Source organism: Symsagittifera roscoffensis, chromosome 2 (genome assembly GCF_963678635.1).
Source record: "Symsagittifera roscoffensis chromosome 2, txSymRosc1.1, whole genome shotgun sequence".
In the NCBI taxonomy this organism is placed as follows: Eukaryota; Metazoa; Xenacoelomorpha; order Acoela; family Convolutidae; genus Symsagittifera; species Symsagittifera roscoffensis.
In genome coordinates this window covers 79,159,636-79,183,246 of record NC_087063.1, presented here as the reverse complement: position 1 = coordinate 79,183,246, position 23,611 = coordinate 79,159,636, and the positions used below count along the sequence as shown (strand labels likewise).

The 23,611-nt window shown below is 34.5% G+C and overlaps 1 protein-coding gene across 1 annotated transcript; it reads left to right on the top strand.

Moving 5' to 3' along the window:
* The first annotated feature begins 1,078 nt into the window (after positions 1–1,078).
* LOC134840003 (uncharacterized) lies at positions 1,079–23,509 on the top strand. Its single transcript, XM_063855630.1, has 10 exons — positions 1,079–1,219; positions 3,353–3,477; positions 3,719–3,982; positions 6,511–6,950; positions 7,038–7,128; positions 7,205–7,288; positions 22,011–22,134; positions 22,298–22,478; positions 22,654–23,426; positions 23,500–23,509. The coding sequence occupies exons 2-10, from the start codon at positions 3,369–3,371 to the stop codon at positions 23,507–23,509; spliced, it is 2,076 nt and encodes a 691-aa protein (XP_063711700.1). The 5' UTR covers positions 1,079–1,219; positions 3,353–3,368.
* The last annotated feature ends 102 nt before the right edge of the window (positions 23,510–23,611 follow it).

The window sequence follows — 23,611 nt, the reverse complement described above, 5'->3', positions numbered from 1 at the left end:
CTGTTTTTGTGTTTATAACGTAGTCCAGGATGAGTTTCTCACCCAAAAAAACCCAAAAACTACATGAAAAAGTTTTTTTTTTGTAAACACGATTATTATCTTTTGTTTCATTTGCTAAGATAAAAATAAATTTGTAGAAAAACAGGCCTTTTTTCTCAACCAATATAATTCTCAAGTTAAAAATTATCTAGCCATATTCAAAAAGTTACTTTTTTGGTATATATTTCCATGTGAAAATGTTAAAATGAACTTTTATGGCTAAAACCACCAAATGCAGTGTATCTGCGTGGAAACTACCAGTTACACTCTGGGTTTTCTCATGACAAAAAATCCTTGGTTAGTGTTTGGGTTGAGACACGAAATTTCAAAACACAAATTTTTTGAACTTTCAAGTTTGGAAAAAATGCTCATCATACAATTTCAAAGTATGGAAAAAATTCTTATTACACAATTTCATATATCTGGAGCGGAGAGCGTTTGAAACGGAACGATAACTCAAAGCAGCGTGCGCCAAATCTCGTTCAGAAAATGTCAAATAACTATCTACTTCTAGAGGTATTTTCTCAGGTGTTTGCTTATTTATTGCTTTATTAAATTAGTCCAAGGCATAATTCAGCTGTTGTAAGCCTGCTCTCTCGCTTAATGCAAATGAGCACTTTATTTGTTTTAAGCCACTCGTTTATTAATTTTTTTTGTGGTTGAAAGACTTAACAAAGATAGTTTAAACTTTTTGTAATAAAGTCTTTTGACTCGCCACAAAAGTCCATAAACGTGTGGTTTAATAACAGCAAATAAAGCACTCTATGGAGTTGTACTAAGTTAATAAAGCAACAAGCAAACACTCGAACTTTGAAAAACGTGACGATTTTCATTTGTTTTCTACAACGCACGCTAAATTGATTACATCTGATGTACAAAAAAAACCACAGTATATGAAGCTTTGTTCTGCACTAAAAGAATCATGGCGAATCGATTCAGCATGTTCTCTAGAACACAAATGAAAATCGTCACGGTTGTTCAAAACTTGATCAGTTTTTTCACATTTTTAATAAACTACTGTTGTTATGAGAATGTTGTGTCATATATATACATATTTTAGCACATGCAGTTTGAAAAAGTGATCTGAATTTAGTTGTCTTATATATTTACAGCGTCTATTTATCTTATATTTTTACGTGTATCTATCTACTGAAACCAGAAAATCGACCTGAACCCACAGGTTAGGAATAACTGTTTGCGTGTTTTCTTATTATAGTTGGATTTGTTTTAAAACGTGGAGTACCGGGAACTCACTTGAGAATCATGAGATGCTGATTCTAAGCAAGACCTCCGTACTCCGTTTTTATCAAGCAAGTACACTTTTATCCAAAACTCAGGTACTCGTTTAGAAGTATGGTCCCGTTAAAAACCTCGTTTAGAAGTATGGTCCCATTAAACACCTCGTATAGAAGTATGGTCCCGTTAAAAACCTCGTTTAGAAGTATGGTCCCGTTAAAAACCTCGTTTAGAAGTATGGTCCCGTAAAAACTTCGTTTAGAACTATGGTCCCGTTAAAAACCTCGTTTAGAGGTATGGTCCCTTTGAAAACCTCGTTTAGAAGTATGGTCCCGTTAAAAACCTCGTTTAGAAATATGGTCCCGTTAAAAACCGCGTTTAGAAGTATGGTCCCGTAAAAACCGCGTTTAGAAGTATGGTCCCGTTAAACACCTCGTTTAGAAGTATGGTCCCGTTAAAAACCTCGTTTAGAAGTATGTTCCCTTTAAAAACCTCGTTTAGAAGTATGGTCCCGTTAAAAACCTCGTTTAGAAGTATGGTCCCGTTAAAAACCTCGTTTAGAAGTATGGACCTGTTAAAAACCTCGTTTAGAAGTCTGGTCCCGTTAAAAACCTCGTTTAGAAGTATGGTCCCGTTAAAAACCTCGTTTAGAAGTATGGTCCCGTTAAAAACCTCGTTTAGAAGTATGGTCCCGTTAAAAACCTCGTTTAGAACTATGGTCCTGTTAAACACCTCGTTTAGAAGTATGGTCCCGTTAAAAACCGCGTTTAGAAGTATGGTCCCGTTAAAAAACTCGCTTAGAAGTATGGTCCCGTTAAAAACCTCGTTTAGAAGTATGGTCCCGTTAAAAACCTCGTTTAGAAGTATGTTCCCTTTAAAAACCTCGTTTAGAAGTATGGTCCCGTTAAAAACCTCGTTTAGAAGTATGGTCCCGTTAAAAACCTCGTTTAGAAGTATGGACCTGTTAAAAACCTCGTTTAGAAGTCTGGTCCCGTTAAAAACCTCGTTTAGAAGTATGGTCTCGTTAGAAACCTAGTTTAGAAGTATGGTCCCGTTGAAAACCTCGTTTAGAACTATGGTCCCGTTAAACACCTCGTTTAGAAGTATGGTCCCGTTAAAAACCTCCTTTAGAACTATGGTCCCGTTAAACACCTCGTTTAGTAGTATGGTCGCGTTAAAAACCTCGTTTAGAAGTATGGTCCCGTTAAAAACCGCGTTTAGAAGTATGGTCCCGTAAAAACCGCGTTTAGAAGTATGGTCCCGTTAAACACCTCGTTTAGAAGTATGTTCCCTTTAAAAACCTCGTTTAGAAGTATGGTCCCGTTAAACACCTCGTTTAGAAGTATGGTCCCGTTAAAAACCTCGTTTAGAACTATGGTCCCGTTAAACACCTCGTTTAGAAGTATGGTCCCGTTAAAAACCTCGTTTAGAAGTATGGTCCCGTTAAAAACCTCGTTTAGAAGTATGGTCCCGTTAAAAACCTCGTTTAGAAGTATGGTCCCGTTAAAAACCTCGTTTAGAAGTATGGTCCCGTTAAAAACCTCGTTCAGAAAAATGGTCCCGTTAAAAACCTCGTTTAGAAATATGGTCCCGTTAAAAACCTCGTTTAGAAGTATGGTCCCGTTAAAAACCTCGTTTAGAAGTATGGTCCCGTTAAAAACCTCGTTTAGAAGTATGGTCCCGTTAAACACCTCGTTTAGAAGTATGGTCCCGTAAATCTACCACTGGTCCCATATAAATGTCAGACAAAAAAAAAAGATTTTACAGGTAGTTTCTAAGTTTTGGCAGTGAATTAATACTTTTGATAATTCCATTTTAAAGAAAACGTCAGTGGCAAATCTAACGAAGAATTGATAACAAGTTTTCTTTTATTTTCATCCACTTGAAGTACTTTTAGTATATTTCAAGTGGTCTGGCGGGACCACACTTCTCAACGAGCTTTTAAACGAGACTCATCAAAAACGGCGGGACCATACTTCTAAACGAGAACCAAAACTCCATATTGCGTAAGGTTTAGTAGATATTGCAGCACTTCCAATTCGCCAGCGGGACAATAATCACCTTTTGTTTAAATCAGGCGTGAGAGGGATGACATGACAACTGTCAAGATGGGTGAAAGCAGTTCTGTTAAAATGGTTCTGGAGATTGACATTGATTTGAGTGAATATGGCGAAGCAAATGTCAAGTCAACAGACAAACTAGGTGAATCAATCTTGTCTTGTGCCTCCCAACATTTTTTTAATTCTAATTATTTAAATAATATATTAAATAAAATGTGAAACTGGCTTATCTGGACTTCATTTAGGTCAGGATCGATAGGAAAAAAGGATTTTGTGTATTGCTGACACAGTACCGGCGCTTACATCTGTAGTTTTAGTTGCTTTCAAGTAAAACATATAACAAAGGATCACAACGTCACCTTCATTGCAACATTTTTGTTTAGAACTGGTCAGGCAGTTGGACAAACACAATGGCGAAATTGGAAACAGTTCAATTTTTGACAACATTTTCCCAAAAGTACTTCCAGTCTTTACAAATGACATCCACTACCGAAACAGTTTCTTCCATCCGACACTCAGAAGATTCTGTTCGAGTTCATATGGACAGAAAACCCAGCCACAAGGAAACTCCGCAGCCCCAGAAGAACGATGGGCCATATTCCCGAATTGGGATTTCCGCTCTATCTTGAAACTCTTCGAACCAGCAGGTTAGTGCGTGGTGCATCAAGTAACTGCTGAATAAATTGCTCACGTGCGTTTTAAATACCAACTTTACTGGCCGCCAGTGAGTTGTAATGCTTTCTAAATGTTTCATGGTGAATAAATTCAACTTATTGTTATGCTTCGAACACAAAAAAAACTTAATGGACAATTTCACGCAACATTAGATAGAACAAAGTTGAAAACACTCGAACCACTTGAATAAATAAGTCTTCAACATTTTAAAACATTGATGTAAATTACTTAGCAAGCGTTATCAAACTGGAATATAGACTTTTTTTAGTTAACAACTTGTTTAACAGAATCACTTGAATCACTTATGTCTTGGTTCATAGCGAAAAAGGCGCTAAGGTTTTGGACAATGTCTAATTTTTGAAATTAGCTTACCTAATAATTTTTACCAAATACTTACCTCCAGCTTTAGCTGAGACCTATTTCTCCTTCATCGAGAGATACGAAAATTTTGGTTCACCTACTTTTTCAGCATGTTTCATCTTTTTTTGACTCATTTTTGCTTCTTTTATGATTCAATTGTATCACAAATGGTGCAATGCTCCACTTCGCTTCTGTGTATAAATTGCAGCTACTTAATATTATTCACCCAATAATCTGCAGCTTGTCTTTTGTACACAGCATTCACATCCCGTATCCAAGTCTAAGCGTAAGTAATTAATTATAACGGATTATTATATTCTTATGGTGCTTAGGTGTTTAAAGGATTTTTAATCGATTATAAATGTGATATTTTCCTAGAGATTATAATCTTTTACAATCGATTATAGTTGATTATAATGGATTAAAGCTCATACAAAAAATTCCTCAAATCAATTATAATCGATTATTTATTGAGAATTATCTCTTATTTTGCCAAAATTTTGTCACACCCAAAGTATATTTTAATTTTTTATTTTCCTGATGATAAAAAGTCTCTAAAGGCGAGATGCTTTGTCACACTTTAGTTTATCTGAGCAGTAGGAGTTACCAGAAAACAAAAGTTTCATAGAGGCCCGTTAATATTAGTTCTCGCGGTAGGTTCAAAATAATTATAATAATTTGTAAAGCTAAGTCCAATCAATTCTGATATTATTCATAACGGACGTAACAAATTATCATAAGAACTAATGTAGTTTGAAAAGTAGTATTTTGAAGTGTATTGAGTTTTCACGTTTTTGTAGGGTGTTCAATATTGAATACTGTCACAAAATCCTTGGCCTCCATTGACTAAAGCGTTCATGGGGTTCCATTCTCAAAACAGTCGTTCCAGTCGTTATTATGTAACAGTCCTTATTATGTAGGAATTTTTTTTGCTTCTTCGGTACCCGGACAATGGAAGAGAATATGCAGTATTGCTAGGAATATGTGCAGAATATCAGCCGGTGGAAATCATTTTTTTTCAAAAGGTAAAAACATGGATTTCTAACAAAGGTTTGAAAAAAGGTAACAACAAAGGCTTACAACGTTTTCTTGCAATATTCTGTAAAGTTGGCAATTTAGAATAGTAGATGTTATCTTGAAAATTAATTTTTTTAATTAACGTTTCCGGGGAACTTTGAGTTGATTAGAGTTTCGTATATTCGCCTTAAACATTGCACATTAACACATTAACTTACATGGCTAATGTCACCAAATTCAGTTTATCTGCGTGGTAACTGCCAGCTAGACTCTGGTTTTCTTATGGCAGAAAATCTATGGTTAGTGTGTTTCGGATTTGTGTAGAACAAAATTTAGTGTTTTTTCTTTCATGGAAAAAATGTCTATCCTACAATTTCAATGTATGAAAAAAAATTCAAACAGGGGCTGATTAAAAGGGGGGTGGTGGGTCGGAGCGGATGCCTCTTCTTGAGAGATTTTACCCCCTCGAAAACCAAAGGGTCCCGACCAACCCTAAAGATTTTCTAGAGGCACTTTAGGCGTTAATGTATACTAATTTTGAAAGGGAGCGCGCGCCAAGAAAACGCAATTTTTAGGTCAAATTTTCCAAAAAAAAGCCCAAAAACGGCATTTTTGACCTGTTTTTTTAGATTGTCTGCGGAAACTGGGAGGGCTCAGAAAATTGGTTTGACCAACCTAATAAAAGGTCAACCAATTTTTCAAAGAAAAGTTTGAAAATCCGCCATCCCCTCGAGAAAATCCTGGATTCGCCTCTGATTTCATAGAATGTTTGATAAAAAATATAACAACGAGCTTGTTATTAAATTCTAGAATGTGGCAAAAATTGCTTATTATAAATTTTCGTAAGTATGAAAAAAATGCTTATTTTGCTATTTTCATGCAATTGCTTTTGGTCTATGAAATTGTATGAAATATTATGATTAGCACCTTTTTAATGTATGAATATTGTATGATAAGCATTTTCTGTCAACCCGGGTGGTACTATAATCATAATATAATCGATTATTACGCTTAAAACTGGGTGCGGGATCATACGTCATCTGCGCCAATTGCGCAGTTTCTGAAACAGCATGATTGACTATACTACGTGTAAAAGTATAATTGAGTGAAAGTGTATTTCCAGATATTACCGAAAGATTTCCATCAGGCATTTTTCGATCCAGTTATCAGCTTCTGGTTGACGTTCAGAGTAGTCAAGCGTTTCTGATATTAATAGTCACACAGTCAGACAAGGCAATTAATTTTTCACCCTTCATCGAACTTCACAGACTACTCGGGCAAGTGGCACCGTTCAACATGATTACTCCAGTAGTATTATTGCCAAAGGGAGTAAATCAAGAAAGCATTCAAACCCTGCCTTGCAACCTTCGAATAGTATCTGAGAATGATGGTATATCTAGTTTGGTACCAAGGCCACACCACGAGGCACATGGTGATGATGGATTCAAGTATCTCGTCGCCTTGCTTGTTTTCTTGGCACCAAGATTCAACAGTTTAACCTTGTGCACGAAAGAGTTAAAGCCTCCTAATCCAGCAGATTGCGACAGATCATTCAAGCTAAATGTAAGATCAGCTGTTCGCAGTGTACAAATTTAACGCATATTTGAAGTATCTGTATTTTGAAGTGATGTGTAAGTTTCTTCTCTTCAGGACGTTGAACAAGTTTCACATCTCGCTGACTATTATTTCCAAAATCTAAACGGACCAGTTCAGTCAGTTCCAAGAATCGACGAAATCCCAGGTATTCAACAAACCAATCTGCATAGAAAGAACTTGATTGCATAGACCAGTTGACTGCAAATCGTTGTGTTTTATAGGAGGTGTATTGTACGGCCACTGTGATAAAGAAGGAAACCCTTGTATCCCAGATGGTGATACTTATAAAGAGTCGGCTTATAAAGGTTTGAATCTTCACATTTGAACTTGTTATGTGTGACACACTTTTCTGTTTGGACAATTTTCTTTTCTACATGTTATAGACATTTAACCACATCACCACTTCACAATCACTTTTTAGTTATCAGAAAACTAGACTGTCCCAAGCCCAGCATTCTTTGCGATCTTTGACAAATCTAGAAGATTTTTTGAAAAATCTTCAAGAAAAACCTTTGAAAACTAGGTAAGATTGTGTCAAGAGTCTTGAAGATCGGTATTGATTTTTCAGAAAACTCCAAGAATCTTGAAGACAAAAAACAAAGATATCAAAGAATCTTGAAAAGTTTACAAAGGTTTTTTTGAAATCCAGGGTTGCGAGTGCTTTAAAAACAAATTCTAAGAGATGTAAAAATTGTTTGAATTGATAGTTATGAGCTATAAAATGAAGCATTGCGACCATGAGCTAACATAATCATCAGTGGAAAACTCAATTTTTGACTCGAATTTTTAAAAAAACTTGTTGATATTTTTTTGATGATTTTCAGTTCCAAAGCAAATTCAGGCAAAAAAAATGAAGCAATAGCAAATCAATTGACTCTACTGTCATATACATTGAAGTGAAGCATTGCGTCAAATAATTAACAAAAAAATCATCAGTACAATATCTAGTTTTTGCTAAAAACAAAACCACCAGTATTTAGCACAGAGGAGAAGCAGAGCCTCGGGCCACTTGCGATACAACTTAAAAATAGCAGAGCACGCTAGGAGAAAAGAAAGAGAGCCGCTAAGTCCATAAAAATAAAGAAAAAACACTGCAGAAAATCAACTTTTAAAATTCAAAATTTTGCCTGGAATCTTGTTCTATTTGCAGAAAACGCGTCCAGAAACACGGCAATTAATTGAAACCCAAAAAAATTAACAAGCGGCAACTGAGCCGACGAAATTTGAATACTTTTCCGTAAAAAAAAGAAAACATAATTGTCGTCATGAAAAACTTTTAACTATAAATTTGACTAGAATCTAAAGAATTTTAGTATATTGCGCAATCTGGGATAAAGCTTAACACTCATGCTTGTTTTGAAATGAACCCTAAATAGGTCACTAAACCGACAAAAAATCAGCTGAAATCATTAAAGCCGAATAAAGCTTTCAAGCAAAAAAAGTCCCGTACCCGATTGCAATTACCTTGCGTATTGCAAGGGTTACAACAAACAGACCAGCATTTAATGAACCAAGGAGATTCACCTAAAATTATCCATAGATCGACTAAAATAATTGAAGCAAAAATGCCAAAACTGTCTTTAAAAGTGTCTCTTTCAAAAACGTCGTTTTTTCAAAATTTTTATCAAGATTTTCCATTAAAAAATGAGCACTTTGAAAAACAAATACAAAGAAGCTTAGCCGCTTCGCTTGTGGAAACAGTGGTAAATTATTGTGACAAAAGTTTACTTTCTTCTGCATATTTCAAAGATAATATTTTACATATGAAACTCATAACTGGTTAGAAAGTCTATGTCAATTCGGCAGCCAAAAACAAAAGCCAAAACAATTCAGGCTGAACAAAATTGAAACCAAAAACAAAAGCTGAACACTAATCAGGCCGAATAAAGTTGTAAACCGAAAACAAAAAACAAAAAAATTCAAGGAAAATAAAAAACGTCAGGGCTTTTATTTTTTTAATTACCGGATTAAAATGAAAAAGCTTGCATCTACGATGCACTTTGCTGTCAGCCCATAATTCCCAATTTTGCAATAGAACAGACAAAAAATTAGCAGTCAAACAATAGACCACCGATTCCATTTCCCCCGGAAAAAAGTATTTCATTTTGTTATATGCTGCAATAAATTATATTTCAATTTCGCATATATGGAAAAAAGTGTTGTTCCTGATTACAAGACACTTGCTCACTAGTTGTTAGAGAAACATGCCCCGACAAAAAAATGCAAAATCAGCACCAGGCTAAAAGTTAAAAACGATAACACAGTCGAAAAACCTTAGCAGAAACTCATGCATACCTAATACAATTTTAAAAAATTCTAAATAAAATTTCAAAAATTTAAGTCCTCCTTCCCCTCAGAACACAAAACCTACACTAAAGCTTTTTTTTTTCATGAAAAGACACAATAAGAAGCTACTAAGCCCCTATAAGCAAAGCCAATAAACACTTCAAAAAAATTCCGATCAGTGTCATAAATAAAACTTCTAAACGATTTCTTATTTCAAGTTACATTTTTTGTGTGCGCGGTGTGATGAAAAAAAAAATTAAACGAAAGTGTGGTTTGCTGATATTAATGTAAAACAAGAAACATCAGGCGATAGCTATCTTCAAAAAATGACTCGAAAAATTGTTTTTTTTTTCCTAAAAATTGTTCTATTTTTCTTCTCTTTTAGTTTTTTGAAGTTTTTTATTCGCAAGATGCCGCTTAAACAAATATAGCCAACAGACATTTGAAAAAGAGTCATTAAACGCAAGTAAACAGAAAAGCAAGACTTGTTTTTTGAAAAATTTCAACATTCGAGTTTCTACGAAAAAGTTAGATCGCTTTGCAGCCCTTTGAATTTCTAGAAAAGAATATGGCTTACGATTTTTTGAAAACTCAATTTGAGAAAACTGGTTCAATAAGAAAGATTCATTTTTCGTTGAAAAGTTTGAAAAAATTGGCCTTTCGAAACTAGAAGTCACTCCTGTTTTTGTTACATTTGCAATTTTGCTTTTCGATAGTTGAAATTGTTTTCCTTTTAACAAAGGTATTGAATTGAGAATAAAAATTCAAACCACGAAATACATAAATTGAACTTTTTTTGACAAAGAAAAAAAAAGTCACCAAGACTTGAGCAAGAGTACTCACTCAGTTCATTACTTTTAATAAAAAATTACAATTAAGCCTCGAATGATTAAAACTTTTATTGTAACGAATTCCAAACTGTAGCCTGGAGATTGGGAGTTTAACGACCTCGAAGCTGTCCCACGAGCCATTGAAATTTATATAAAATCAGCCACAAAAAGAGCAGCCTAAAGAAATTGCGCATTAGTTTCCTTTTAATTTGGATTTTTCAAAAAATAGCAGGACCCATCTTTTATACTTTTCCTGGAATTCAACAGTCATACTTGTACCAAAAAAACAGCGCGACCTATGTAAGAGTCTGAACTACGTTCTAAGTCTAAAAAAAATTCTTTCTATCGAGCGTTACTCGATCGCTTTACTCGATCGAAACTAGGGACAAAATTTTGATTGCTTTCTAATGGCTTTCGAAACACGACCGGAAGAGCTTCAATAGAACATAACACTCAACCCATTCCGATGATTATTTGAGGTGCCTAAGTTTGCGTGGGAAAAAAGAAAAAATCTTGAACACACCCGAATACAGAACTCATCATTATCAATCGTCGGAGCAATAAACTAGTTCCAAAGCGCAATCAACGCAATAATCATAATCGGTGAAATTGAAAATAAATCACAAGTCAAACCGCGAAAAAGCAAATTTGAGCTTGCATATCCAAAAAACAAAACAAAAAACGAATCATCACGACCTAAATAAGAGTCGGAACTACGTTCATTGACTCTCAAATTCAAAAAATGTAATTTTGCTCCAAAAATTGAGTGAAGAAACTGCAAATCAAAATTAATCAGCGAAAATTATCAGATAAAATTGAGTCTACAAGTATTTATAGCACAGAGGCTAAACGGAGTTCACATCACTTGCGATTTGAGGAAACCGTAAAATTGCACGCCAGCGAACAGAAAATGAAACCAAAACAATAAAATAGAGATAAAAGTGAACCAATTTTTCGGAATAAATGCAACAACACAATTACCAAAAACTGTAGAAAAACACAAATATCAGCATAAATTAAGCGTTTAGTATTTAGCGAGCGGCCAATAAGCCAAAGATACGGGGGCAGACGCCAATTGAGCCCAAAACCAAAAAAAAATCAATAAAAATTATTGGCATGAAAATTATCAGCGACTGAGTTTCAAAACTTTCTGCGTTGTTCTCTATTTGATTAAGTACCCAACCTTCTGATAACCTTATTATCAGAATTTTTTTTTACAGACATGAAGCTGAGCTAGATCTAAAACACTAGATGTATCCAAACAAACGAGGCTAAATTTTAAACCAAAACATGCCAAGATTATAGAGAGTAAAGTAGGCCTTGATAGAAAACTAATTGAGCTGCAACAAAGCCGAAAATAAGTTTAGGCTGAAAAAAATTTAACAAGACTTTTAAAAGTTTATTAGATCCCCCTCACCCTCAACCACACACATACACAAATTTAGTTTTAGGCATCAAATGAAAGAGTCCACTATGCCGATATAACTTAGGCAACAACTTTTTGCTCCGGAAAAAAATTAATATATGAAAAAGCAGAAAAAAAATCCAAATTTAGGACAAAGAAAAAATTTTTAAGTCGCTCTCACCATCAAAACACTCACGCACATCAAACAAGTTTTCGCTCGTCGAACGATGTAACGCATTCTGAGGCCACTAAAGGTTGTATTATAGGCCGAAACATATCAAATTCAAAATATAGGAAAGAGAAAAAAACTTTAAAAAAAAAGATATTTTAACAAATCGAGTTGGTGAAATTACAACCAACATAGAAAGAAAGTTTTGAAGGACAGATATTTATAACGCTAAGATGCACAGTGATTATCTGTCGCGGTAAACTTTTTGTTAACAGAGGCTCTGAGTCCAGATTCTCGTGAACGAAGTTAATTATGGGAAAAAAACTAGTATCCGATTGCAAAACCCTTGCTTAACGCAAGGGTTAAACAAACAGACCAGCTTTTTCATGAACCAAAAATTTATAGCTAATTTTATCCATAAATCGATTTAAATAAAGGAAGCAGAATTGCAAAAAAATCGTTTAAAAATGTCGTATTTACAAAAAATCTCTGGCGAGTTTCATTGAAAAATTAAACTACGAAAAATATAGACAAAGAAAAATTAAACTATGAAAAACAAATACAATGAAACTTGGCCACTTCGCTTGTAAAAAGATAGAAAAAAAATAAATTTCTCTGGTCACTCATAACATGAATTGAGCAATTGCATGTTAGTATTTTTTAAAATGAGGCTCGGAGAGGATAGACAACGGGGCCATATGGCCCACAAACTCCTACCCTAGCTATTTATGTTTCTTTCACTATCAGAAAAAGATTTTTCAAGAATTGATTTGTCTTACAAATTCGTGAAACCATCCCTATCTCCTAACTATGAGCTTCTGAACAGTCAAATGTTGGCATTCTAATCGAAATTTCAAACGGTACCTTTGTTAGCAGGCAACCGCCTGTAACAAAAAAACTCAAATTAAAATAAATTTAAAATCTTTCAAAAATCGTACAATCATTCGTATTTCCTAAGCTAATCGTAAAATTGTCCGCATCTGCTAAATTAATTCTGGATCATTAAGTTTTGGCGTTAATCCTAAAATAAACCCCCGTTAGCATGCAATCACACGTTCATTATTTTTTCTTCTTCTAATTTGAAAACTGTGATCGGTAAATTCTTCATTTTGCAGTAAAAAAAACAGTTTCAAAAGTATGATAAAATTTTACTAGTTATATTAGCAAAAATTTTTCATTATCCTTGGGATAAATTTTTGCGCTGAAAAAAGGTTGAAAAATTTGGTATCGCGATATCCAAAGGAAAATCGGTCGATATCGCGCTACCAAGTTTTTCTTCGATGAATTTTTTACTGGGTTCTGCTAACAGTTTTTTTTCAACAGTCTTGTCTCACTTTCAAACAAAACTAGATCGTCTCACTTTCAAACAAAACTAGATCGTTGAAAAAAATCGAAAGAAACGTTTGGTGACTGCGTGAAGCACGAGTTTGAGTAGTTCGTGAACATGAATTGATGAGAATTTTTTCTCTGGAAAATTACCACGAAAACCAACGCTACGCTTTTGAAAATAGATGAATTTATTTTTTTTGTTGCAAAAAAATACGTTTAAGTGAACTGTAGCTACAACGACCGTATATGAGAATCACATACCGAATGATTGGAAACACATAACTGCTATAGTGTTCAAGCAGTTAATATCGTGGCGCTTAATGTCTTAGTTTCGAAATAATCCCGCATTGTTTTCCTAGTCTTTTTTTTCAGAGAGTCAATATGGCTTTGCAATGATAATTTAGAGTCAGATTATCAGGCTAGATGCTTACAAACAGGTTCAAAAAAATCACTTCTGAGAAAAGAAAGCAAATTTGAATTGCTTATAATTTTTTTTGTTCAATCGTACAATGTTATATTGGTGTCATTTTTGTTATATTGTTGTCATTTGCAAAAAAAACACTTCTGCTGTTTTATACAAGTCACGGGCAAACCTTTAATTTATATTAAAAACAGCAACGGACCTTAAAATGATCCTCATGGGATGCCGCTTTTTTTCCAATCTGAAGAAAAAACGTTTATTTAAACTCGTTCTTAATAATTGTTGAGGCAGGACTTTAACCTTTTTAAGCAATTGCATCTATCTACCTTTACATCAAATTTCATAAGAATTATTTCATGATTGAGAGTATCAAAAGTTTTCTTAAATCAAAGAAGAAACTATGAGCCTGCTTAAACTAGTTTTCAAGTCTTGTTTTTTGATTTAGTTCAACAACATCTACTATGGTCTTTTGTTTTGATGTGAACCCAAACTGTTTTCTATATAACAAAGCTAATTCTTCCGTGTATGCTTAGATTCGATTATACATTGTTCTTTCGTATAGCTTGCTCCATACAATAAGTTAAGAGATTGTATTTTTTTTCATCAAATCGAGATCTGTTTTTTAAACAGGAAACAATTTTGCTTTCTGGAAATAGTTTTCCGGTAGGAACGGTAGAAATGGGGCCTTAACGTTTTTAGACTTTCACTACTTGATTGGTAATGTAGTCATCTCCGGATGTCGAACAGTCGTCCAACTGACATTTGTATTTGTTGATCCCCAATGGCGTTGGTCTTTCAAGAAACTTTATTTAGGTACCGAAGTGGAGATACACTTGTATCATCTGTTTTCAAGTTTTCATCAATTAATCAAAAATTCATTGAATTTTTTGCAACATCTCTAATAGTGGATTATTAATGAACCTTTGGAATGATTCAGGAATGGGCACTTTCAAACGAGTTGAAGATTTGCCATTTAGCTTATTAAGTAGTTTATATGTTTGTCTTGAGTCAGCAATACAATTCACGAACTCATTCAGATAAAAATTTCGTTTATTCATTGCTTTTGCTTGCTTTTTTTTAAAATTATTTAAGTTATTTTATAATGTACTGTTTTCTATTTTTTCAATATTTTGTGTGCTTTGTTCCTCTTTTTTTGAAAGTTTTAATCGCATCGTTGAACCAAGGAAGATGTGGTTTCTTGCTAGGTTTTTTCTTGATTAGGGCAAATCGGCTCATAAATTTTGTGCAGATAGATTGAAAATTTTTAAAAGCTTGTCCAGGATTTTCTATTAGAAGAACCTCATTTTCTTTCGCTTCGAACGATTATTTCAAGTCTTTGAGAAAAATACTCAGCCTTGATTTGAGTTTTAGAAAAGTAGTATCCCTAAAATATATATAGAATCTGAAAATAGTTGTTTTGTTGGCCATATGATTAGGATCGGCAATGTTTTCGTACTGCTTGACTTTATTTCTAGCATTCGATAAACTCTTATATAGAAAGTGATCGTTACAGGAAGATTATGTTGATACGCGAGTCGGTTCTACAACAAAAATTAGAAATGATGATTATTAGGTAGCTATTAGAAAACTGATTCTCCTCTAGCGTTTTGATATTATAATCTCCGCATATAAGGATCTTTTCAGTGTTGAACTATTCAACTCCGAGAAATCTTTAAAATTGCAATTTATTTGCTTTTGATGTGTTTTCAACAACACCTTTTTTCAACCCAACACTGTTTTTCTTGACCTAAGTGAAGATCGAATCTTCAAATGGACATTACAGTTGCCTGAGCTTCTTCACGTTTTCCTTATGTTAGTTTATGACCCCTCCTCCCCTATATTAGTCCGGTTTTTACTAAAAAAAATCAAACTATCCATTAAAGATAATCTGTATAGCTATCATTATCAGTAAGCCCAACTTCACTTAACCAAATTATATCTGTCGGTTACTTAAGACTTATTATAAATGCTTTCAGTTTTTCGAAAAGTGTTTTTAGTGACATAATGCTTCGAGGCAGAACTGAAAAACTGTTATTACAGTCAGATAAATTGGATAATACAGATTTATGGCAAGGTACCAGTCGACTGTTTAACACGAGGGGCACCTCCTGAAGTTTTGCCTGGTGCTTTTAAACATTATAACGATTTGCTGGTGCAATTGGTTTCAGTATTGTAACGATAAGAGGAACAATTGCGTTACAATTTCACCTGCAATAGACTGAGTTTCTTCCTGCTCATCAAAGTTAGAAAAACTTATTTTTTGCTTTTTTACGGATCGTCACATAGGATTATTCGCTTGTGTCTTGCTTTGGAGGGGACGTTTTGGTGATTCCATAACACCTTCGTTTCAGCTCAGTAATTAGGAACCTTTCGGTTTTCTCGTTTTAGTAGATGTTCCAGTTTTTGCATGCAATTCAGCTTTGGTGTTTTCTTTTACGGTGTTAGGCTACGGATTGTTAGGGTTATTGGCATAAACAACTTGTTTGTGAGTATATTATAGGATACGGTTGGCTATCACTTCTGATCCAATTGTTACGTCGCGAAGAGATAAGCACTGTTCAAAAACAATGGTTGTCTTTTATTGTTCAGGAGTTTTTTCAGCCATCATCTGCGCCTCCAAACAACGTCACGATCCGCATAATACATGACATTCACAATCACAGGTGCAATTGTTTCAAGTTTCAGAGGATAAAAAGCGGCAATATTATGTTGTCTGGGAATGTTAATCGACATGATGTTATTCGTTATTTGCAGGATATCGTCCATTGTCTGCTGTAATATCAATATTGGAGAAATTCAGGCATAAATTACGAGAGTAACTCTCAAGATCTACAATTCTTTCGGATACAGTATAAATTTATTTCTAACTCTATTATCAAATTTCGGTTAAGCCGCGCTCAGTTTTTGATCTCTTTGCTTTGCTTGACTACTATGCTGACCATTTTTGTAAATACTACGAGAAATTTTGGATCTCCCAATAGTCCTTGTAATTTCCCCAAATATTCGTTTGTTTCATCTCATTCGCAAATGTCAACTTGGCCAAAAAAAATGACCATCATTGAATATAGGTTGGCTATCATTCTTCATCTCAAACTATTCAAAAAGATTATCACAACAATTAGGCTATGTGTAAACAGTGACAAACTATAATGACAAAGGTTTAAATTTTTCCGCATAATTCAAAGATAGCTTTTGAAACTTAGAACTGGTTGGAAACTCTAAGTCACCTCGTCAGAGCAACCGGATGCTCGTGGTAACACTAATAAAAACAGATTCCAAGCGGAGACAACAAAAAAACAAGCAGTAAAAAAATTTTGAGAAAAAAAAACTAGGTGAACCAAAATTTTCTTGTCTCTCGATAAAAGACAACTAATGGCCCAAAAAGTAGATCGTGGCCACTATAGCAGAAAAGATTCCTAATAAGGGGTTTCTTGATTTAACACGGTCTCTTTTTCGATAAAATTCAAAAAGTTTTCAATAAACCTCAAACATGTATAACTTTGGCTAGTTTGAAGGCCATAACATTTTTTAAAGAATTTTGTAGTGGCCATTTTTGCTGGTAGGCTTTCAACAATCTGTTGTTTTGGTCAAACCTATGATATCAGATCTGGCACTTTATCGAGAAGAGTCCAAACAAAAGGGTCAACAAAAAATTTGACATCTCCGAGAATCATAGTTCTCTCGTTAAACAGTTTGGGCGTAGCCGCTGACATAGAGGATATTCATGCAACTTGTGATTTCGGTTAAACCCAAAATCTCTGTTAAGCCAAGATATCGCTTAAACCCAGATACGGTAAGTTAGTTTTCGAGAAAAGTCAGAAACAGTCAAAAAACTGAAAAAGTGTCTATTTCGATGGGCATAATTTTATGTGCGCATTCAATTTTCTATTTTCTTCTGTTCATGAAAAACAAAATCTCAGATTTGATAGGATAGTTTTTGAGAAAACATAAAAAGTATGGGTCAAATGTTCCCCTCACAGACTTTATCGGACTTTTTCAGGTAAAAGGAAAAAGATACTGGGAAAGTGTGCAAGCACACAGGCAAAGAGGCGGTCTTTCCGTCGGAAGACTTTTTTTTGAAAACTGTTACAATTGTTTCGAGAAAACTAAACCAGAAAAAATCCAAAGCGTCCGAGCAAAACAATATTGAAAAATTCGATCCAGAAAACTTTCATAATATCTGTTTTTATCAAACGGAAACTATCAATTGGAATAAACATGCTGGTGAAGACAATTAAATTGTGATCATATGGATCAAAACCTATGAATTGGAAAAAAAATCGACAACCTTTGAGCAGAAAGCAGTTGAGCCGAAAAAGATTGAAAATATGATCTACAATGAATAACACTGGTAACTAAAACGATACTTGCTTACATCATAAGACAAATAACTGACATGGCAACTAAGCCAACCAAAGTTGAGCAGATAAACTAAAATTCGATTAATCATTTTGGTTTGGAAATTTTTTTCATTTTGTATGCAAAATTTAAAAAAAAAACAAGATTCAACCAGGAATCGAAACCCGATTCTTAGGGTACAAAAGCGACGGCGTTATCTCTAGGTCAATTGTCAATAAAGCTGCAATTTGCAATGATTCAATAAAAAATTAAGATGCAAATGTGTAAGAAAATTTATTTACGGAAAAAACTAGCTCGCGATCAGAAGACACCTGCTTACGCAAGTTCAACCATAGAAAACATTGGATCACATTTAAAACTTGACTACTTATACGTTTTTTTCTGAACCCTGTTGACTGTTAAAAACCTTCATCTATCTCAACTATGAATACTCAAAATGCCAAAATAAGCAGCTAGAAGCGAAAAACTCTATGATAAAAACGTATAAAAGTACGGGAACTTTTACTTGAAATGGAAAAACATGGACACAGAAACAAGCATCTTGTAGGTCTTAAGTTCCAAGAAATTACAATGCAGCCTGAAGGCAAACTCTGAATTGAAAATTATCTAGGAGATTCAAATCACGATCGATTCAATAAAGTCACTTGCCTTACCACCTAACCTTTATCAAAAACACAAGCAGCAATCAATACGCTTTACTTGAACGGATTTTCCAATTGATGTTTGAGTAAAAAGAAAATTCTTTGTTAGAAAAAACACCTCTCTGTACAGAAGTTTTTTAAATAACACAAAACGGCAAAAAAAAACGCTAGGTCGGCTTCAACCACAAATTTTCTTAAACATCTGCAAGCCTTTCAAATTATTTTTTTTGTTTGACCTCGACGTTCGAGCAGCCCATTTTTGAGCTTTTTCATAGTATTCTTCAACTAAAATACAAGTTTCTTGATAAAAAATGGCAAAAAAATTCTCAAAAACTTTGAGCAGACAGCAGTTGAGCCAAAAAATTTTTAAAAAAGTTTCAAGTCCATCTTAGACTACAATGAACAACACTTGTAACTACTATGATAATTACTTACATTACAAGAAAAATCCCTGATATGGTATATAAGCCGACAAAAGTTGAGCAGTCAAGCGCAAGTCCGGTAAATCAATTCTTACTGGAACAAAACAAGATCCCACCGGATTTCAAATCACAAACCTCAGGGTGACGGCGTTACCTCTAGGCCGAGTGCAAAGTTGCTATGATTCAATAGAACAGCAAGCTGAAAATGTGTAAGATAAAACGTTTAGGGAAAAACATCTAGTTCTCGATTACAAGACATTTGCTTTCGCAAGTGTAATAAAAAAAATCTTTAAGCAAAATAAAAACCTGATTCTTGATACGTTTTTTCTGAAAACTATGCCTTGTTGAAAATCATAATCCATCTCAACTGTGACTCCTCAATTTGCCAAAACACGCAGCTGGAATGGGGAAACTTTATGATAATTAACGTTTAAAAAAGTACGGGATCTAGTATTTGAAAAAATCCTCGGAAAAACATATGGAAGCCTATTCTACGTAGAGGCGTCCAGTACTGCACTGCAGTACTGCACTGTAGAGACAGGCATCACTGCAGGCGAAATGGGAAAAACAAGCGTCATGTAGTTCTTAAGTTGCAAGAAACTACAAAGCAGCCTGAAAAGGAAATCAACATTGCAAATAAAACATCTAGGAAATTCAAACCCCCAATCTTATCATTGAAGACAGACACCTGACTCATCAAATACTCCTTGCCATAAGCACAAGCAGTAATTAATACGCTTTACCCAAGCAGATTTTTGAAAGGATGTTTGAAGAAAAAAAAACTTTTCTCAGTACAGAATTTTTTTTCAATGACACAAAACGACAAAAATGACATATCGAAATGCTAAGACAGCCTCAGCCGTAAAAACTCTAACAACATTTGCAAGACTTTTATATTTTGCTTTTAACCTCGAATTTCGAGTAGTCAATCCATAAATAACTAAGCGTTCTAAGCTTCGTTAAAATAATCGACCGCTCAAATTGACTTTTCTCTATAAAAAACGCCAAAACAATTCTCAAAAACTCTTCAAATCAAGCAAAATGGGGTACTGAGAGCAATTAAAATGCAAAACTGACCGAATGGTATTACTTTTAGAAAACCGTTTCTAATCAACGACATGCATTACGAAGCCAAACTGTAAACTGGATACGAGCAGAATTTTGTTTCTGTATGTTCCTGGATTCCCCAGACAAGTCTTAAAAAATGTTCCAAAATGAAAGTGGATTCCACAAACAAATTTTCAGTGGATTCCGCATACATATACCTGTAACGCAAATTTTGTCGGCGCCTATGTTTTCTCGCGGATTCCGCAACTGTAAGTGGATTCCGGAAAATGTACGCGGAATCAGCAAATGTAAGTGGATTCCGCAAACTTTAAGTGACTCCGAAATTTGTTCAAGACTGAACTTGCATATGAGCAATTAAAAGCTGAGCTGGAGTTCTTATCTCTAACAATGCGGAACTTAAAAGCAATGACTTAACCATTGTCAGCGGAATTCACGAGCAAATTTAAAACATTGATTACCTAAATCGGTGGATATCATCTTTTAGTATTTTGGAAACACAACACCAAACAATTTCAACATTTGAAGTCATAGAGTTGAGAGTGTATGGTACACACACCATATCGACAAATTAGGTCAGTATTTGGGATTGATGAAATCCCAAAAACTGGAATGATGTGAAATAAATATGGAAAATATCCATTATTTGGAGTCATTAGGTTGAGAGTGATTAGAAACTCAACGCATAGCAAATTGTCGAATTAATTTAGTATTTGAGATTTCATCGATCCCAAATACTGGTCAGTAATTGGGATTCCACTAATCCCAAACACTGATCTATTTTAGCAAATTTCTATTCTAGTAAATTTCTATTCTAGTGAAGTCAAATGATGTGTTTAAAAGATATCATTTTAAAGGCTACTACACATATAAATATATGTAAAGGGAATCTGCAAACAAAATGTGGATTCCACTTACAGTTTGCGGATTCCATTTACAGTTGCGGATTCCGCAACAACTCAATTTAACAATACAAATGTTTTATTATTTGCTTTTGGATTCTAGAAACTGTTCTGGATTCCGCAAATACAGTTGCGGATTCCGCAAATTCGCCTATATTTCGAGCGATTTTGAGCGGTACAATGATTTAGGTATTTGTTTGTGGAAACCGAAACAGCATAGAATATCAAAGAAAAGAAGCAATAATGCGGATCCGCGACAAATCTGATTTTGGCCTGTTGCGGATTCCACTTACAATGCAGAGAATGCACGGTTTGGCCTCGTAATGTGTTTTTAACAAAAAAACACAAAAATGTTGATTAAAAATTGCACCATAAAGCGACAAACTAACAGCAGTTGCAAAGATTGAAAGAAACATAATCATCCAGCGACACAATTTCTTCAATTTGATCAAAATGTTGATTTAATACTGACCTTACACAATTTTTGTCAACACTCCCCTTTTGCTAGAGATTTGTTTAAAAATTAAATTGCTTCGAGTTGGAATGCAACAAAAGCCCCTACCCAAAGAGGAAGAAAAACAAAAAAAAAAGAAAATTAAATCGAATTTATTTCATCAGCAGCTCAACTAGAGTTTTTTAAATTGCCCATATTGAATTTTTTTTGGTCTTACACAATGACAAACAAACCAGAAATCTGTTTCAAATATTCAATTACATTCATAAAAATAATTTCGGGTATCAACCACAAAAACAGCAATTCGACCATTGAAAGGTTACAAAATTGATGAACTATAGATTTTTTGACCAATTTCTGTAAACATTACTTCAATTCTTGTTAGTGATACCTCTTTTATGCTACAAATCTTTTTTCTCCTTAAAATTTGAAAAAATGATCGTGAAAATTTTAAAATAATTTTCTTAGATATCGGTAAAGATCTTGAAAAACCTTCAAAAAATCTTGAAGAATTTTGAAGAATCTTGTCTTGAAGATTTTTCCAAGATTTCAAGAAAAATTAAAATTCGCTTAGTGGGCCGAAAATCCAACATGCAAGTTTCTGGAATTGTTTTCATGATTTTTGGCCAGTTAAAAATCTTATAAAACACATAAAAGTTTTCGAAAAGTTTTTGCTATCTTCTCAAGGTGACTAGATCTGGCGTCTCTTTCGCGATTACTATGCAGCCTTCTTCACTATTATAGGCGAATTTCTTGAATTCTGGGATGAGTGTGTTGCAAACATTGATGAAGCAGCGGGATTGTTTCTACACAGTTTTAATGGCTCAAATTCGATCAGAGTGTTTTCAAATGCATCTTACACTGACAAGTGAGTGGTTTTTGTTTTAATTTTTGAAGAAAAAGACAGAATTTTTGTGCTCGGGGTCAGCGCGTTTTTTGTGCTCGGGTTAAAACTTGATTGTTCGACGGTAAAAAGTCTTATAAAACACATAACTTTTTAAAAAATTACTTTGCTATCATCGTCTTTGCAGCTTTGAGATAGATTGGCTCTACGTCAACAACCACCAACTTGTGGCGATAGAAGTTGGTCGCTCTTGTGGCAAGACACCTGCAAAAATCATCAAAGAGAAAATTGAACAGATGCTTACAAGGACTGTTCCGAGAATTCAACACATGCTGATGAGTATCATCAAGACATATACAACTCACCAGGTGAGCAATCTTACTGCGGCGATTGATTAAGTTTGCCTACTCAGTTTGATTCATAGAGTGTTCTTCGGAGAACTGGCTACTAAACTTTGACACATTCCCCTCGCATTTCGCCTTCAAACACTAATAATGATTTTTACCTTGTTGAGAAGAACCTAAATCACAAATGTATATTTAGGAACAAACCCATGAACAACATAATACTGTCAGAGCTTATCTCGGTGAGAACGTTTTCTTCATTATTGCACTCACCAATGTTCAATTGGAAGACATTCGTAAATATATCAGCGGCCGAATCAGTGATAATAAAAGAAAACGAAAGACTGGCGAAGAAGACAGAAAACGAGCGGCTGGCAAAAAAGTTGTTAATGACATTGATTGTTCATCCAGTGACATTCTTAATCAAGTTTGGTTCATTACAAAGGAAACGGTAAAATCACCCCCAGAGAAGAAATTTATTTATCGATTCAGCGGGCTGATGGGACAATCATCATGTTGCGAGCAAACTTTGTGGACAGATATCTTGGCATTTAACAATAATCAAGCGGAATGTCAGAAAACAAGGTTACATCATTACATAGCTGGTATAATTTATCTATCGTACAGTTTTCAACAACCTTTGAGCGTCCATGACCGGTTTCAAGAGCAGCATAATGATTATATCGAATCTCGATATGGAAACAAATCTGCGGCGTCAGATGTCAAATATGATGACAGAAAGGTGTTCCAGTTCCAGTTCCAGTTATCTGACATTATTCTAAGTCCACAGCAGCTCTCAATTCTGAGAAGTGGCATTAGAAACCTTGTTGTTTACGGAGAGGCTGGATCCGGAAAGTCATCTTTGCTACTCGCGCTTGCATTAGAAAAATGCGGGAAACAAGTTTCTTCACCAGAACACGTGTATTACTTCACACCTGACCGGAAAAGTTCTTTCCATGAAGATTTAGAAACGTTTGGGCAGAAATATTGTCAAGAAAGATATTTCCATGTCACTTATCTCAGCAAGTTCAAAGATATCATTAAGAACACCCTGAGCAAAGCCACGTTACTGATTGACGAAGTATACCATAATGACTTTGGAGAAGTCCTTACGTACGCTCACAGCCCTGTTTTTCTTAACACATGGGTAGCTTGTG